This window comes from Harpia harpyja, chromosome 2, assembly GCF_026419915.1.
Source record: "Harpia harpyja isolate bHarHar1 chromosome 2, bHarHar1 primary haplotype, whole genome shotgun sequence".
NCBI lineage: Eukaryota > Metazoa > Chordata > Aves > Accipitriformes > Accipitridae > Harpia > Harpia harpyja.
Window position 1 is genome coordinate 40,336,833 of NC_068941.1, and position 19,308 is coordinate 40,356,140.

The window sequence follows — 19,308 nt, forward strand, 5'->3', positions numbered from 1 at the left end:
AATATTCTGAATTTTTAGAGAACAGCCACAGAGAGAGAGATATCCTTTTATAGAGGTCTGTTGGGTGTGTGGTGTCTGCAGCCAGCCCGGAGGGAAGGGTCGATGGCTGGAGGTGCGTCTTCATGTGCTCGTTCTAGCCAGGTGTATGGGAAGAGGGCGATTCTGTGATGCAGAAAATTTATGCTCTGGTCTGTGTGCATAAATAACTGGGTGCAGGTATTAATTAGCGAGCGTAATTTGTTTGGAGAGTCAAAGATTAAAGGAACTCTTGTCTTCCTGTCAGAACAATTTTGTCTGCATTGTGCTGTCTGATAAATCAGATTGCATAATGTGGGGGTATTGTGTGGATTTTCCAAGAGTAAATCAGAATATGCTGATATTAGACCCGTGCTTTTTTTTTTCTTCTCTGGTGCAATCCTTTTGTCTATGGAAGAGCTCCTGCTCCCTTTACTGTCAGGTTTAACTGCCTTTGTACGCTACATGGTGGCTCCTGTTAGCTGTACGGGATATTAGTTGGGTTGTCAGTGGGGAAGGCTTCTTTACCTCAGGCATTCGAGATACAATTCTAGTCACGTGTCCTGCTTTTTGGACTTTGAACCTCTGTCTAATTCTAACTTACTTTCCCTGATCCAATGATCCTTCAGCCTGGAAAGGATAAGCAGCAACACTCATCTATTGTCAGCTTTGTTCAAGCCGTGGGGAAGTACAGTAGCTGCTGTTCTGTTCTGTTTGTAAAACAATAAGCAAGAGCAAAATGCTTGAATACAACGAGCAAAAATAAAAACAAAGCTGTGAGGCAAATCCTATTTATCTTTCTCACTGGGTAAATGCAGCCATACAGCCTGTGCGCATGGTATACACAGAGCTTGGGCTGCGTATGGGTGGGAATGCATTTGCAAGGAGAGGAGGTCACCTGCAATTGTTAACAGTATCAGTAAACTGAAATGAAACAGGGAGATAAGATATGGGGATTTGGGTTTGAGTTTTGTTGGCTTGGGTGGTTGTTGTTGTGTGAGTATTGTTTGGTTTTACTGCTTTTTGTTCTGCAAAGACGAGGATGTCTTATCTGTGGCTTTGTTTCTTTGGACACAGTTTGTGTCCTTCTTAATACTTGCTTATCCTTTTGAATTAAGTTCTGTTGGTTTAACACAATGCACAAGCCAAGTCTCAGAGAAGTGCTGGATGTCCCTGGCTTTTTTCAATTGGATGTATTGTGTCACTAGAACAGTTAAATTTCACCAGCGCCAGAGTAGTATACCCGGTATGCAGTCATTTCATACACTGGCTCTGGAGCTTTTATTGCTTACGCTGTCACTGTGTATTAAAAATTAGTGAGCAATGTGCACTAGATTGTTTTAGACGTGGTTTATATATTATTCCTAACATACCCTGACAGACCGTGCTATCTCAGCTGTGCTGTGTTGGTAGTACCGGAAGGACTATCAGCCACTGTTGTTAAGTTTGGAATACAGGTTCATTTACAGCCTCAAATTCTTATTCATACAGAGCTTTATGAAACAGGCATCTGTTGGGATGATAGTTTCTGTCCAGAGGTGAATCTGTCTAGAGGCTTGTCACCAAAAGTAACATCCAAATTCTGCACAAATTTAGAAAACCATGTATCATCCATGTTTCATAATGAGGAATATTTTCAAACTTGCCTTTACACACTAGATTTCCTAAGGAGCAAGAAAACATGATTTTTAAAGAAAATACTGTCTTTTGGCAGAAAGCAGAAGAGAGAATGCTTGATGAGTATTGAATTAGGCAATGCTTGTTGCTCAGTTGTTTGTGAAATTGGTGGTAGACTAGTCTGTGCTTAGAGGGCCTGATCCTATTGCTGTTGGACCATTTTGAGTCATTTGTGGACTGTGGATAGACAAACATTGGATCTTTCATGTTGAAGCAGACGAAAGAATTTTTCTGAGTGCTCTGTATTTGCTTCTCATCTGTCTTGCGTATCTCCTGTATATCTTGTATTGATTGAGTGGTGTGAAAAAGACATTAACTCGCCAATTCAGATCTTGGGTTGAAGGAAGAGAGAGAAGCTGGCTATGACAGTTTTAAGCAGAGGAGAAGTCCGCAAATGGGGAAAGATGAGGAAGATTAAAAAATGGAAAAATAGGGACATGAATGGTAGAACATGAAAAGAAAAACATAGGGAACAGGACAAAGGAGGAAGTGAAACATAAGGAAACTGAAGTGCCAGTGTCAAAGAAAAGAGAAAATGAGGGAAGCAAATAGAGAAAAACAGAAAGATTATGTAGTCATCAAGTCTTTTTTAAAAAATGTAAAACCAGAATAGTTTCAAGATGTGAATGTGTATGTATAGAAATGCATATGTAGTTTGAGCCTTTTAAAATATAGGCTGTAATGTTGAATTTTTCAACTCAAATTGGAGACCTGTGGAGCCATATCCCATTTAGTTGTCCTAACAGATGGACACATTAGTGATATCTCACATAGAGCATTCCTCCATCTTACTGCTCCTCTACCCTGTGTTGTCTCTGTTCTGCCATATGGCCAACAGTGATAAATGGCGAGGTCTCAAGAGCTGGTTCTGCTGGTAGATGACTGCCTGTGAGCAGGTGAATCCAGACAGATTAGTTATCTGGTTTTGAAATGTAAAAACGTGTGTGAGACTGAAGGGTGGACACAAGGAACATCATGTTACTGTGTTGTTTTGGATGAAATGGGGTATTTGAAGCATGGCAATAGTCAGCAGAATGGTAAAGGCAGCAGCCAGTGCGTGCCTAAAGCATGTGCTAAATGGGCAATAGAAACACCAACAGAAAAAATTAAGAAATTTTTCCCCTGGGGACAACAACATAACATATTTCTATAAAACTTGTTTGTTTGGGAAAAAGTGTATGGTAGTTAATTGAAACATTCGCTCCTGTTGACTGAGAATTGACAGGAGGAACACCAAAGCAGACAAGTAGCAGCAAATTGTCTGAAGGCACATTTTTGGAGCACTGTCTAGCCTGCAGCTTTTGAGTCCTTCCTTGTTCCAAACTATGATGTGAAAATTTAAAATCGGCAATGAAATATATCAGGAAACTTAAAAGCAAATGACAGTTTGAAAAGAGAGGGGAATGTAGTACTCAGATCTTCTGTATATCAGGGTAAAGGAAACGTGTTTTATATTGTTCGTGTATCTGCAAAGCTGTGGTATTATTAGAAATTAATTTCAAACTGAGGAGCTCAAAATAAAACTCCCATTTAGGAACCGTTGTACTGCTCGGTTTACCACAGTGATATTTACAGCCAACTAATCTGAATCCCTCTATCCCTTAGAAATCGTCAATCCTCTCGGAGGTGTGAGCATCTTCCCACACTGTCAGATTTGAATATTTAATCTAGAGAATGGACTTGAGTTGAAATGCAACTCCTTTGGCAAGGGAAACTGCCTTTGAAGTTTTTGGATCTTCTACATTCCATGTTTCCTGTTTTAAATTAAAAGAACAAAGCGCTCTCAAATAGCGCACTGTAAGCACCCTGCAAAACCTACATCTCAGACATCTGGCCGGCTGACGTGAAGAGCCAGACAGAAGGAGGAGGTCCGGGGGCATTTCATTCATCTTCCCATCAAACAACCTGCCCTAGGTAAGAGAAGTTCATGTGAGTCAGAGCTAACATGGTTGGTCGTATCCTCGATTACAGGGCAGCCAGACTAAAGGCCACGTAAAGAAAGCTTACTGCTGTGCTTTGTTGATGAGGATGATGAAATACCCCATGCTAGCTGTTGTAGGACTTGCAATTATTATCTGTTGGACATAAAAAGCCCCCAATTCATTGCACCTGCCTTTCTCTGAAATTTCATAGGTCATTTCTGATCCAGCTCATGTAGATCTTCCATGTTTTTTTGCTGTCCATAGACCATGACAGTACAGTTCCCCTGTACTCGGCACTGGTGAGGCTGCACCTCGAGTACTGTGTTCAGTTTTGGGCCCCTCACTACAGGAAAGACATTGAGCTGCTGGAGCGTGTCCAGAGAAGGGCAACCAAGTTGGTGAGGGGCCTGGAGCACAAGTCTTATGAGGAGCGGCTGAGGGATCTGGGGTTGTTCAGTCTGGAAAAGAGGAGGCTGAGGGGAGACCTTCTCGCTCTCTACAACTACCTGAAAGGGGGTTGTAGTGAGGTGGGTGTTGGTCTCTTCTGTCAGGTGGCTGGAGATAGGACAAGAGGAAATGGCCTCAAGTTGAGGCAAGGGAGATTTAGGTTAGATATTAGGAAAAATTTTTTTACTGAGAGGGTTGTCAGGCATTGGAACAGGCTGCCCAGGGAAGTGGTTGAGTCACCATCCCTGGAGGTATTCAAAAAGCGAGTGGACAGGGTACTCCAGGGCATGGTTTAGGGGGCATGGTTAATGGTTGGACTTGATGATCTCGAAGGTCTTTTCCAACCGAAATGATTCTATGATTCTATGATTCTATGACCTCTCCCAGCTTCCAGGCAACAAGATTCATGACCCTGCTTAAACTGTGAAGCTTCTTAGGATGCGCCTGTTTTGCAGGCATGAAGAAACCCAGGCCAGATGAGGTCTGTGTCATTAAAAGCTTCGTGTCTGAAAAAATAAGGAATTGAAATCAACTTGAAACTTGTCTAATAGCACCAGGTCTAGAATACTATTTTCAGTCTAGACTTAGGGTGGAAATCATTTTAGCAACACTGATGATAAATCTCTCACTCTGGGCTGAATGATGTCTTCTCACCTTCATGTACTACCTTGGAGCATTCAGTGTTAGACTTGAGGTTGTGTGTCTCTGTGCAGAAAGTGGCAAAAAGTACAGCGTAGATTCCAGCAGCACAGAGATGCAGAAGACAAATAGCTCAGCTTATCTTTCACCAAAACTATTGCTACCACGTAGGGTTGGACAAAATCAGCTTGTGAGTAGGGACCAGGTAGGTGAAGTTGGATCTAAGCAAGGCAGAGGTGAGGACAAAGGAGAGCTGGAGGATGCCTTTGGCCAAGTCTCTGTTGCCCTGTACAGTGTGGGGTTTAGAAACACTGCTGGATTCTTCTGTGCCGCCAAGCTCTTGAGTGGCAACCTCTGTGATTAATGATTTCTGGTATCTCTAGTGGGTGGGGAGATCCTGTCCTAGCTCAGTTACAATTTTATAGGACTCTAATGTCCCATCTGGGCTAGGGCAACACAGTATAAAGCCACTGGTTCTTTGGCAACTGCAGTCACACAGGGTGATGCAGCATTTCCCATCGGCAGCAGGTACTCGTGGTAGCACAATGCACCATTTCTTTTCTCTGAAGTACCGCTACAGCTGCTGGGCCATTTGGCAATCTGAACAGGGAGCAAGAGCCTGTACTGGCTGCTGACTTTTTGGTGACACCTAGTTTGTCAGACCATCTATCTCAGAAGGGACGTGGAACAGCTTTTATATTAAAACATCTGTTGTATTTATAAACCTGCACTGATGCTTGAAGAGGTGTTTGAAAAATTGTATATGCCATTTTTAGATGAAGTTTGAAAAACCTGGTGTATATCATATAGATCATATACTTCATGTATAATCATAAACATGATGTATCATTATAAAATACTAAACATCATTACACAGCATGTGTATCTTTGCACAGCGTCAGAGATCAAGCTTATAGATAAAATGGCAGGAGATGGAAAGAGAATAACATTCCTACTTTATTATTAAAGATTCAGTGGTCAGTGTGTTTGGATATTACCCATTAAGTAATTAACAGTTATTTGGTCAGAGTGACCCAAGTAACTACTGGCAGGTTTGTCTTTTTTATTGTTATAATCGGGTTCTTTTGCCTATCTAACTACAAAATTTCATAATTTCTTTTTCTGTATGATTCAGGTGTTGACTTGCTGCTAGAAAATTTTGTCCAGACTGATAGTGAGAGATTTGTATTTCTTTTAAACTGGATTCCCTAAGCCAATCAGAAGAACCTCTCCATAAGCGTGCTGAAAGAGAGTTGAAGGCATGCGAACTTTTTTTTTCTCTGGTAAAAACTCTTTTGTGGTATTGGGCAGGTTCTGGTTTTCTGCTGTTTGCATGGGAGCTGTTTGCCGATGGCAAAATAGGAGCCAGGGGTGCTGTGGGAGAGGGCTTGTGGAAGGTTACGCCCGCACTAGCAATCAGTGCTGTGCAGTAGGAGCAGAGCTGTAGTGCCGATTTGCTGGTCCTGAGGACCTAAGGTCCACGTGAATGTATTTTTGAGGTGCTGGACTAGCTCTGGTTTGGTCCCATGTGCTTCACTAGTGGCTCGAGTGTCTGGGGTGTGCTTCTGGAGGGCTGCTCCAGAGCTGGTTACACCCTGAAGGAATCCTGTCTGTGGGCTCCGAGGCAGCACTGTGCTCTGTGGGGAGAGCTGCTGATCTGAACTACAAATTGGTGTAGACACAGCTGTTGAATGTCTGCTCTTATCTCTTGAGTGAGTAAATTGAGACCATAGGAACAGGCTCTTGGAGGAAGTGGCAATACTAGTTCTGACTTGTTTGCTAAAATCAAGGTCTACTAAGAATAATACCTATTAAAAAAAACCTTTTAATGTTGTTGATTTGGCTTCAGATACAGGAGAAAATGAGGGAGCTCTTTCTGGGACTAAAACAAAAAGAAAAAAGGGACTCAGCATTAAAACAAGAGGGTAAGATGCCAGAAACACTAGTGCAATTCCCTCTCTAGGATAGCTGCAGGTATTTTGACATAGCCTACGATGACTAAGCCACTAGATTCAAGAAGTGCCTGCGTACTAAGAGCATAAAGCAGTTACAGTCTTATACTACTATTCTTAAATGTTTTTATTTAAAACAAAACCACTCCACCCACCTTAAAATCAAAATTCAATTACACAAAATGAAGATGTTTCCTCAACAGCCTCAGCTGGCGCACATGCTGCCAAACTGAAGACTCCATACTAAGTGAACTACGTTACGGTGAGTGTGTCAACATAAAGGGGATAATAAGGAGACTGTGAAGAAAAACTGCTTGAACAGTTTCTTACACATGATGTGTTTACTACAGGCCCATTTTTGAAATGCTGTCACTTAAATAAATTAACAGATTTATGTTAATTAATTATGTTGTTCAGATGTCTCATAAGCAACATCAACTCCTACAAGCCTAAACAGACTTTGCACAAAATAGAAGTCTTTAGAGCGCTATCACAATTAACTTTGTAAAGTTGTTTTATTGAAGGGGAAAAGCCTTTTAAAAAAGCAATTTTTAAGTAAAAGTACTGTGTTTTTTGTATTTAATGTGACAGTCTATCATATCTTGACTTTGCAGCCAGTCAAATTTTTTTTGTAACCTAAATCTGGGATGAAGGAAGCTGTAGATGTGGTTTGCTTAACAGGTTCAAGTTATTCTGCATCAATTTGAACAGAATATAGTGTTGGAACTACACTATCAACTGGAAAACTTCTCAATTCTGGTTAAGCACATTTTGCTCCTGGTCACATTGGCTGCTTGAAGTGTACTTAAACACCACTTGAACTGATTTGGATTTGTTAGTTTTCCTCTTCTGTCATTTCAGTCTTCTGCCCCGTCAGGCCAGTGCCTTTGCTCTTTGAAAACATGTTGTTGCGTTTTCTACAAATTATGGAAGAAAATTACATAATCTTAAAAGCTATTGCTCTGTTCCCTGCATTAAATACTCATATTTTTACCCTTCTATTTCCATCCCCTCTCACAAGTAGTTCAGCCCAGACTGACGCACCTTCTGTCATCAGGGGCCTGAAAGTCCTGGCCTGCGTTCTCAGCAGAACAACTTGAAATAAGTCCTGGCAATCTTTCGCTGTCATTTTAGGAGAGGATTAGCTCTTTAATTGTTTTTACATAAATACCAAGATGATCATAGCTTTTGTATGTCAGTGCTTGCTGCAATTTTTTTTCCCTTAAACACCAACTCAGTGAACAGATTTTACAATTTGTAGCTGATCAGTCATTTTGTATGGCTTTTTAATCTCGAGGCCAGATGGAAGCGTGATCCTTCAGCATCGCTTGTTTTGCATAATGTAGGGATCGGAACTACATTTGAATAGCACATAGTCATAGATGTAGAAGTATGTAAATATTTTTCTTTTCCTTCCATGTATCTTCTCTTCTGATGTTTTGGTTTGGTTTTCTTTAATGACAGTTTTCTACAGGGAAAACTGTCACAAACAAGTAAATGCTATGCCCTGACAGAAGAGTCTCACACAGAAGAAAACAATGATTTTGGTCAAGGAGATCTGAGAGAGAAACTGACACTCGAGTGGTAAGTTTCTGAGACAGCTGATGACTTACCTTGGTTTTAGGGCACTGATAAAACTGCTGTTGGACTGATCTGGAATGATGTTGGGTGGTTTTTTTTTCTTCAGAAGCTTTATTTCAAGCTATCCTACAATCCTAACTTTGATTTTTAGTTGTATTTATGGATTTATTCTCTGCTGTCAGACTGCAATCAATTGATTGAAATCCATAAATAATAAACATTGTTTCAATTTAAGATGCAGTAACAAGATGCTATCGGAAGAAGTTTTACGTACTTGAGCAGCTTTTTATAGCTGACTCCCTCCGGAGTCAAATCCTGACACGTTCTTAGCGATAGGAAGCTAATGGCTTTCCCGCATGTTTGTTGAAGCCCATGTGACAAATCCTATATGGCAACTGAAGGAGAGGACACTCGTGCACCTGTTTGTGGAAGGGTTACATAAAAAGTCCTGCGACATATTTTAGCATCTACCAGTAAGCTGAGCAACTTGACCTGCTTTACCCTTCGTAGGATGTATGATATTAAATTAACAACAAGAAATAGGAGGGGGGGGGAAAAAAAGACATACTAACATGAAAAAACACATTTTATTGCACTTAAGTTATAAGAAAATAAAATTTCTAAGTGAATCAAACCATAGACACAATCCCTTTAAAGGTTGTTTTCCTCCATCATGTCAGGTTGTTACATAACTAAAATTAACCAACTGGAATCTGATTGTTTTAAATCAGACTATAAATAAAACAAAAACAAAAAAAAAGGAGGAAAAAAGATCGCCTAGGATACAGTGTTAAACCACTTTCACAGTTCAGCTTGAGTTGTGGCTCTTGGAGAATGAGGCAAACCATTTGACTCTTTCGTTTCTCATTTTGTTTGCATGTGACATCTTTACAAAAACGTAAGTTTTTGCTCTGTCAATTCCTCCCAGCAATAACTGTAACAGTTGTTTTTTTTTCTCAAATACTGTAAAACACTAAGACTGACCAGCAACTTTATTTTAATTTTTGTATTTTATAATATTTTTTAAAAATTTTGTCAGTTTTTTTAATGTCTGTTCATTCCATTCACCACAGCCCTCACAAAGAAAAATTTCCCCACAGAACAGGCTGCAATAGCTTTGTTCTAAGGAATGTGTTTTAATTTTTGCCCAGAAAAAAGAAAATAAGCTTTGCACACACACTCAATTCTTTATTTGCAGGCAAACTTCACTCTTAATTGTCTGAAACTCTTCCACTCTCAGCCTCTTAGAGGCACAGTTGGCTCAAGTTTCAGTGGCAAAAAGTCTTTTTCTGTAACCAAACTAGAGCAAATTTGGAATTCAGTCTGGGACTAAAACGTCACAGCAGAAAAAAAAAAATAAAAAAAAATAATTTGCTTTTCTTTCTTTCATTTAGCAGCATAAATAAGTTTGGCCACTGGGAATACAGTACAGGGGTGGGACAACAATCCCATAATTGAAGACCTACTTCTAGCACCAGCATTGCAAATTAAATCCATCAGAGGACTCTCAAAACCCAGGACAACTTGCCACCTCAGAGCAACTTATGCGTTGAAGAGTGTAGATGGAAGCAACAGTAAATAGATTAAACAGAGGCTAATACTGTGATTGACATTGGCAATGGTTGGCAAAAAAAAGAGGAATAAAAGAAAAAAAAGAAAAAGCTCTGATAAAACTGTACAAAACAATTCACAGTAATATTTTAGCTTTTCCACACCAGGAATGGACTCTTTGTTTTTGTTCTTTTTTTTTGTTTTTTTTTTTTTCATTGCAGATGCTCTCTAGTTTTTGAAAGTCAACCAGTGACTGCTCGTAGAGGTTGGAAGGGACCTCTGGAGGTTGTCTGGTCCAACCCCCTGCTCAGAGCGGAGCTAAGGGACAGCGCGTTGCTCAGAGGGGCTGCCGGGACCCAGGGTGGCCCAGGGGTGCACGAGCAGGCTCGCCTGTGCAGCTTCTTTCAAGATCTTTGTGGTAAAATAACCTGTTAACAAGAACTGTAACAATTTTTTTTTTCACCTCCAAATTGCTCAAGGAGCAGTTGGAGGAAAGTAAAGAAATAATTGCACCTGGTTTCATTTCAAAAGTCGTATTTTTGCAAAGCTGTCCCGGTCAAAAGTGTAGCCTTTTTATGTGACGAGACAGCAAACGCCTCTCTTGTCAGTTATAGTTTGTCATCTTTGTCTTCTCCTTCGTAGTCTGTAGGTCTTTAGGATCTGTTGCCCCAAGCCAACATCCTGCACCACCAAGGACAAGGGATTTTTTTCCTTTTTCTTTTTTTTTCTTTTTTCTTTTTTTTTTTCAAGGGGAGGGAAAGGAGAACATCGTCCACGTTTGGACAAATTCATCTTTCTGCCCTTCACTTCATATCCACGTCAAAGTCCAACACCAGCAGCTTTGTTTCCTCAGTCCCATTGCGGCTCCCAACCGCACACACTAGCTTTGTGTTAGAAGCTCTGATCCGCCACACGACGCCTCCACTTCCCCCGCTCTCCAATGTGACTAGATTTCGGATAAATTCACCCGTTTTCAAGTCCCAAAGTTTTACAGTCCCATCATCTGAGCTGGTAATTACAAAGTTCTTGTTGAACTGTAAACAGGTCACAGCACTCTGATGCTTGTTGGGACCTGTAACAGTAAACCAAAACGATTTTATTTGTAATTAGAAAGCAATGTCAGACACCACTGCATATAGAATAAATACCTAGCTATTTGCATACAGCCGTTTCTATCTATTAGATGTGTTAACTCAGTTGTTGTACATTAAAAGGTACAGAAGCCTTGCTGTGCTTTCAAAAAGTGAATGTGGGTATAGAAGAATTCCCCAATGTTTCCTTCTGTGTTACAGTGATCTCGTTTTGTTGTATACAAGCAGTAGGGCAAGTGTGCACTTTGATATTCGTGAAAATGAACTTAACCAACCAGAATAAGGTGACCGCTGTAAGCGTTTGCCTCCAAGTCCCTTTGAAGTGTTATTATGAGATTATTCTATCAGTAAATATTGACAGTTATATATTGACGTATAAATATATACTGTTAAAACAGCAGAGTCTGCTTTATAAGGAAATTTAATTTTCTGCTCCAGCCAGCGATGCTGCATATGATATATAGGAATGATGTAAGACCTTTTCTGTGGGGAGAAACAAAGCAATGTGTTTGTGTGCACGATGCCCAAGTAGCAACTGTCAAAATGGAAACAAAAATCATTCTTCTTACTGAAATAAAGAAAACATCTTCCACTCATTGCTCTTGATTTATTGCAACAGACAGTGTACTTTGCCTCCCGATCCAATTAATCAGTAGACTTTGAAACATCCAAGTGACCCCTAAATAAATATGTTGACTGACTGTTTTGAGATGTCATTTCCTACATATTTCTGTGGCTTATTAGGCTAATATACCCATAGCAAATTGCTATCAGTCCAGACCATCTGCCTTTCATAATAGGCAAGTGATTTGAATAGATTAGATTAAATACGTTTTGTTCTTCTAATTCAGAGAAAGATCATACAGATGTCATCAGAAAACTATTTAAGTTGTAAGTGGTCCATGCTTGTTTCTTTGTATGTAATTATTTTAAAGGGTTTTTTTATGTAGAATCTGCAAGCATAGATTACTGCAGGCAGCTTGATTTACGTGAAGGTAGTTTAAGCTCACCTTGCAATGTCTGTAAACATTGTCCTGTTTTAATGTCCCAGATTTTGACTGTAGAATCGGCATTCCCAGACACAAGTATATTGTCCTTGAGTTCCATTCCACTCGTGAGAGACTGGTGGCCTGTTAGCGTGTGAATGCAGTTGCCTGTCTCCACATCCCAAACTCGGATGGAAGTGTCAAGAGATCCACTCACCACATGGATACCATCAAACTACAAGAAAGGTACGTCTATTACAAACAATTAATTACGATCTTACGAAGAAGGCTGTTAAGCATTTAATTCACTAAATGCAACGTTAAATGCTATATATATTTGGAAACTGCATCACAAAGTAATAATTCAGTCTAAGGAGAGATGGCCACGTTTGATACCAGAGCAGGCAATTCATGGTCAGTGTCATCTCCTGTTGTAGACACGGGCTATGAGGTATGTGGTTCGAGGAGAAAGACTGACTCTGAACCGCTGGTCTTTTAAATGTAATACAGCTCCTTTAAAGACAACAGAATCCTGACTATACTGCAGTGCGCAACAGTAAGAATGAAGTTTTCCTAAGACACTAACAAGCTAAACCTGCTTTTCACAAGTCAGAGGGACTTTAAGCTGGAGAAGGGCACAACGTTAATCCAGAATCATCTACACAAAAAGACAAAACATAGGAAAATGGAAGGAATGTAATTGAAAAATGCTGGGTTTAGGCATTTTATAATCCTGATTGTGTGCAGTAAGGAACTTTAACTTCTTAGTCACTGTAGGGAAAGGCATACAGGCTAACATGTCCAAATTCTTGGATTTTTCTGGGCACATATTATATATAAAATAAAAATATGTAGAACGTGAACATGTAAGAGAAATGAGACACTTTTGACCAAGAGGACTGAACATGTAGAGAATATAAAGGTGGAAAGTAACTTAAGTGATAGTGACAATGACATGAGAGTTCAGAAAGCTCAAAAAAGGAAGGGAAAAGAGTAGTAGAATAAAACCAGTGGGCTTCAAGGAGGAATACTTCAATAAATTGAGACTTCCTTCCCATGAAGTTTTTATATATCTATTCTCTGAGGGGAAGAAGAGTTCAGGAGAGTTGGCACTTTCTTAAAGACACAAACTACCCTTGTGTGAAGGAAAGATAGGAAGTGTAGTAAATTACTAAGACCCACTTGGCTAAAGCACAAGGAATTGTACAAAAAGTAGAAACTAGATCAATAGAGGTGTTTAAAAGAGCACACGGGGACAAAATCAGAAAGGCAGGGCACAAAACAAGATAAAACTACCAAGAGCTGTTAAGGATGATAAAACATTTCTGTAAAAAAACACCAAACAAACAAAACCAAACAAGAGGAAGACCAAAATAAAAAAGCTCATTTATGCTCAGTGGGAAGGAAACACCAAGTGAGGCCAGCTATTTAGCTTTTTTTTTTTGCTTTAGTCCTCAGCTGTCTGAGTGTAGGCTCACAGCACTAACACTGCTGACAACTGAGTACAAGCTTTTGCTAGAATGGGGAAAAAAAACCCACATAAGGCAAGTTGTTTTAAGACAACTCAGAGACATCTGCTGCTATCTTTGAGAACCCATGGAAGACAGACAAGTTTCAGATGGCAAATACAATTCCTTTCTTTATTGAAGGAGATGATGATGGGAGATGGGGAATTATGGATCGGTCAGCCTAACTTCAATTTCCAGAGGGAACTAACAAATAATCAATCTGGTTGTAAGCCCTTAGCAATGCGGTAAGTAGCAGCAAACATAGATTTGTGGGAAAATTATCTTATCTTAACCAATATGATTTTTTTCTGTGACAGAGTAAAAAGCCCTGTAAAACAGCAGATGCCTCGGTTGTATATTCACAAAGAGGGAGGCAAATTTGAGGCAGGGATACTATCCAGTTCAGAACTTTGTTCACAGCATTATTAGAGATATCAGAAAGAGTTCCAGGGAGGGGTCTGGCATTTAGTATTTTCATTAGGCTTTGGGTGACATTTGAAATGGTAGAACTGACCCAAAGCAAAGAGTGTAAACGTCAAGAGAAAATTGTGAAGGTCTGAGCTTGGCAGGGAATAAATGAAGGTACAGCTGCAGCCTGGGAGAATGCAGGATGGGCAGGAGTCTTCGTTATAGCTAGGACCATCCGACACTACTTGTCCATGTGGACTGACCGGTATCTAATAATGGCAAAGAACAAACCCAATTAAGGGAACTGAACTATCTGAGACTGCTTCTTTTTATAAAACCTACAGAAACCTAACATCATAGATCTCTACAGTCAAACATGGTTGAGCGTGGTACCCAGGTTCAAAAGAATGTAGAGAGTGACTGGCTTATACAGACTGCTTATCTCCTGTATGCATTGCATTTCTGGTGAAAATATACTAAAAAAAGATGCTCTGGTATCTGAAATAGGCGTCTGCTGTGTAAGGCATATAACATAACTTTTCACTTGTAGTAAGCATTGATAAGACTTTGACTGGAATTTTGCATCCTGTTTTGGGCACCCTGCTTTCAAAAGAGGATGTGAACTAATCTGAGTTCAGACAAAAGGACAAGGAGTGCTAAGTAGCCCAGCAGACTTGTTGGGTGGAAACACTACAGAATGTTTTTCTTTCCTAAACAGAACTAAACTGGATTGATGTAACAAATTTTGAATTCTTTCCCCCTTTCCTACAGATTAATTGTATTCCAGGTACATAAGGTATTCAGAAAGAGAGCTTTCAGGCTGGGCATCAAGACAAACGTTACTCTGATATTGCTACAGTCAGACAAGAGTTTGGATCAGTGGTTGAGCTGTTATCCATGAACCCTGAGGATCTGTGGATTACTTCAACAGCAGCTAAGAAAGAGGAAGAAAACTCAACATGGTCAGTAGTCTTCAACTGCTGCATAAAGATCTCTGGAAAATGCTAGGGGGTCTACAAATGGGGAAATACTGGGGTATAATAGAACCTGCCATGGAGTGGGGACAGGAAGGACAGGCTGGTTATTCATCCTGATTATTGTATTTATGGGAGTTCTGCTGTTTGGGGCTGTTTCAGGCCAAAGGGCAGGAGCTCACCATGCAATTTTAAAGAATCTTTCTGTCCTAAAACTGTAAGCACCGGTAGCTTCCTGTCCCCCAGAAATTTGTTTCAGAATGCCAAACTCCATTTACAGGGTGTAAATAGTATTGGTGTGTAACATAACCCCAATTTTTTGATCCATTATTACTACAGTATCAGAGCAAGACATGAATATTCACAAGCCAAAACAAGAGGCACTGGTGAAGAGAAGGCAGAGTAACATACACTGTTCCCAAACTGCCCTAGATGAAATACAACATTTGGAATATTTTTAAGAGCTAGGTAGAGTACAGCATTTTCAACTTGCTTGCTGCTTGTCTAGAGAGTACTCCCCAGCATGTGAATGTAAGAGAAGGGCTGGAGATTTTTGATAAATTTTACTACATATTTTGGGGAAGGAAACCAATTAGGTATTTTTTTCACATTTAATCTATTACGACAAGATACACCTTATGAAAGATACACTCTATGAAAAATGTCTCTAGCACTGAGCTTCACTTTCTGAGCCACAAACTAGAGAGTTACATGCCGAATGCAATTTCCCGATTTTGAACTGTCTTTGTTAATTTCTTTTTCAAGTTCTGCCAGATTGTGGTGAGAACAGGCACAAGCATGAAATTAATTTCTTTTGCCTTTCAATGCCTGGAAGTGATGCTTTGACTCTATGAATGAACAAGATGATCTTTTGGGTTAGTAAAGGTAAGAAGAGTCTACATGAGGTCTGCGTGTATCTTTGCTAGCTTAGTTCTGATGAGCAGTTCGCATGACTGGTAGGCAATAGAGCCATGCCACAGAGCAGTACCATAATAACCTGCATCTACAATAACATGTCTCTGCTGACAAAGCCTCACAGTTGTAGATCTGGCCTCTAGTCAGAGAAGAGGAAGCAGAATGCTGGAGATTTACATCGGAACATTAAAATTTTAGATTCAGCCTTCCTGTGAATTACAGTTTGGAACTGGAAGATGGGACTACAAAATAAGGATAAACAGATCTGCATAATTCAGAACATTAATCCAATGGGGGTTTTGGCACATTTTCAATTACTATAGCATCTGATTTATGTAAAACAGTAGGTTTAGAATTTCTTTGGGGAAAGCAAAAACATAGCTCCAAAATACACGCAAGATTTCAAAAAAACCCCCAACCAAACAACCCAGCAACCCACAAAACTACTTAACTTGCTGTTATGGAGATTTGGGCTTTATTGTACTGGGTGCTTTAAAAAAAAAAAAAGCTCCTCTAAAAAATTCTCTGTTTCTAAATTAAGACAACATATAACTAGTGTAACGAAATGAAAGAGGGGACTACCACAGATGCCTTTATATTCTTGTGGCCTGTATAATTCTGGAGTAGGTACCCACAATTTAATAAACAAGGTGAAATAAACTGACTTTAAATGTTACTTAAGGAAACTAAAGTGGCAGATGAAAATCACGTACCTGTAATGAGTAGACTCTGTTAGTATGCCCTTGCAGTGTGTGCAGACAGGTCTCTGTCTCTGGATCCCACACTTTGACCATAAAATCATATGCACCACTTACAACCCTTCTGCCATCATACTGAACACACCGAACTGCAGCTACGTGGCCCATCAGCACGTGTAAACACTGGCCCGTCTCTATGTCCCAAACTCTCAGTGTAGCATCTCGAGACCCACTGACCACTCTGGAGGAACAAGAAAACACCTCCTGTACTTAGCATAGGACATAAAAGTATTTATTAAAAACAATTAGACTTGGGTATAAATCAGTTACAAGTTTTAATTTGGGGCATTAGATAGCATTAGTCCACTAGCTGCCAAAGATCGAGTTTGGCATGACATTTCATTAGGGTGGCAAATGACTTGAGTGTTTTTCTTCCTTACTCTACTCACCTCCTCAGGATCTATTTGATATAATTAGCAATCAGTATTTAAAAAGGCACTTCATTCCTGAACAGCAAAACGATGCTATGAGAAATTATGTGGACTATTGTATCTATCTATGAAAGCTTATGAATATGCTGAGCTTCACCCAGTGCGATGAGCATTCTGTTCTAATGACTGAGTTAACTAATTCTAACAACTAAACAAAGAAGATCTTTAGAAGTTTTACTTTTAGTGAAAGTTATTCTGCTTGATTTTTTTCAGTTTATACTTTTAAAAGCTTTTTTAGGCAAGAACAGAAATGAGAAGGAATTAATATTAATGGCATTGATAAAGAAAAAACCTCGTCATTCTTCAAAAGAGAAGAAATACAACCAACAGGCACTCTGTCAACAGCTCATTACCACAGCCAAGTAAAACAGCTTTGTCAGTGTTCGTTGAATCGAGACATGGTTTACTATTGCAGAAACTATGATATGATCAGTTAATATTTAAATAAAATACTGCAGTGACGGTACTTAAAAAGTCATTCTGTAAAATGAGTAAAAGTTTGTAGCATTGACAAAAAGGAGAAATTATTCAGAGTGTGGGAGACTGGATCCCAGCATAACAAAGAATTAGTTTTGAAATAATGTAGAATGTGACTTTATAAAGTACATGACTCAATTTTCTGTTCTTTAATTAGTACTCTTATGCTTTTGCTTCTATTAATCATCTCCTCCCTTGTGTTGATTTATGTAGTTTAGTTTGAATGCTTTGCCTGGTTTGTATTTCACTCAATGTTGGATGAGGTACCCAAGTTTAACAAGCATTTTCTGTGAACACAAGTGTAAATTACAAGCCAGACTGTGGCTGTAGCTTTAGACAAAGCCTTACCTTTTCTCATGGAGATGCATGCAACGCACCGTGGAGGTGTGTCCATACAAGGTGTGTATGCACTCTCCGGTCTCAGCGTTCCAGACTTTCAACGTTCGGTCTGTAGATCCACTGATGATGATATTGTCCCTCATCTGTGATGACCAGACTCCGCCTGTGTGCCCAACCAGTGTTCTCAAACACTGAAAAGAAATGTTTTGCTTAGTTACCCTGTCGACAGAGTTGAATGGAAACTGAAGTAATCTAGGAGGTAACAATAGTCTCTCATAGCAAGAGCCAGAAGACCCCTGGAGACTGCTTTGTGATTGAACTAAAAAATCCCACCTTTTAGAAAACACTCATCAAATTTCTCTCTGCATTGTCGGTACTTTAACTATAAGGAATTTTCCCTATAATCTTCCCCTTGATAAACTAAACTGTCTTTCCAAATTTCTCAATACATGGCATGTTTTGCAGCCTTGAGTCATTTTCCTGGCATTTTTCTGAGTCACTGCAGGTTTTCCAACAGCTTTTTGAAGCGTGAGTATTAGAACTGGAGAAAGCATTCACTTAGTAGTTTTACCACCAACCTATAAACCATATACTCTTATTGTATTTTTCTGTTTATCCAAGAAACATTGCATTCTGTGAGCCATAGCTACAGCATCAATACTGCACAATCACGTTTCAAACCTTTTTCACTTTACTGTTACCCAGGAGAGAATCGCACACTACATAAGCACAGCCTACCTTCTTTGATCCCAAATGTATGACATGATTTCTCACCATGTAGAGACAAGTGATTGCTTACACCTACTTCTATAAAACCTCCATCACTCTGGAACAATGACTTGTCTCTGTCTCTCAGCCTGTATTCTTTACAAGTAACGACTATATATGCTTTCTCACAAGGCAGCAATAAGTGCTAATTAGCACTGACAAGAAGAGATCCTTGCAAGACCCCTCTAGAAAGATACTCCATGAAGATTCTGCATTTACATTAACAACATGATCTCTATAACTACCCACTTTCTAACCCATTTAAATATATGCCATGTTGGTTTTTGCATTGCTCTATTTTCTTCAGTCGTGTCATGGGGATACAGCCTTGCAGTGCACATAGCCATCTATTTCTGCACAATTATTTTTATCATTCAAACCTGTAACTGCACAAGAAAAGAGGTCAAGACAGTTTGGTGATCTCTTCTTCTGTAATCTAATGCTAAGTGGCATTAATTGCCGTGGCCTTCCTTTAACTGTTAGTTGACTCCTCTTGTCGTAGTCCAATATTTTTTATCTGAGATAACTTATCCTAAATACCCAGTCTTTCAGTTTACTGCATTTAATTATTGACAAATTTTAGCTTTCTGGCCATCCTTTGGATCCTCTCCTTGTGCTCGTACCTTCTGAAGAAACACCAATTTTACCCCACAGGTTACTTTAGAAAAAAATCATCAAATACAGATTATCTGGATCAGCTGTAATAAGAAAACCATCACTTTGGTAGTTGTTTTTGAACATCTTTGTGAGCTTCTGCTGAAATGTTCTGTTATTACTGCATGCTGTATCTCCATCATATGAATTTTCTCCCCAAATAAATATTTTTTCTGCATCAGTGATAGTATACTAATTTCTGTTGTTAATATCCT

General features: G+C 39.5%; 1 protein-coding gene and 1 long non-coding RNA gene across 6 annotated transcripts in view; one reads left to right on the plus strand and one right to left on the minus strand.

Moving 5' to 3' along the window:
- Positions 1-8,801: 8,801 nt before the first annotated feature.
- The window catches only part of FBXW7 (F-box and WD repeat domain containing 7), a 187,195-nt gene continuing 176,688 nt past the window's right edge, over positions 8,802-19,308 (minus strand). For all 5 annotated transcript variants that reach the window (XM_052777225.1, XM_052777216.1, XM_052777198.1 and 2 more), the window contains 4 exons: positions 17,681-17,862; positions 16,380-16,605; positions 11,886-12,096; positions 8,802-10,856 (listed from right to left, as the gene is read on the minus strand). In XM_052777225.1, coding sequence (XP_052633185.1) covers positions 10,588-10,856; positions 11,886-12,096; positions 16,380-16,605; positions 17,681-17,862 — 888 coding nt within the window. In that variant the 3' untranslated portion in view covers positions 8,802-10,587. The remainder of the gene's footprint in view (positions 10,857-11,885; positions 12,097-16,379; positions 16,606-17,680; positions 17,863-19,308) is intronic.
- Positions 14,547-18,710, plus strand: LOC128136904 (uncharacterized). The gene is made up of 4 exons (XR_008233520.1): positions 14,547-14,739; positions 15,091-15,219; positions 15,517-15,636; positions 18,572-18,710. It is a non-coding gene; the product is annotated as an uncharacterized LOC128136904 (long non-coding RNA).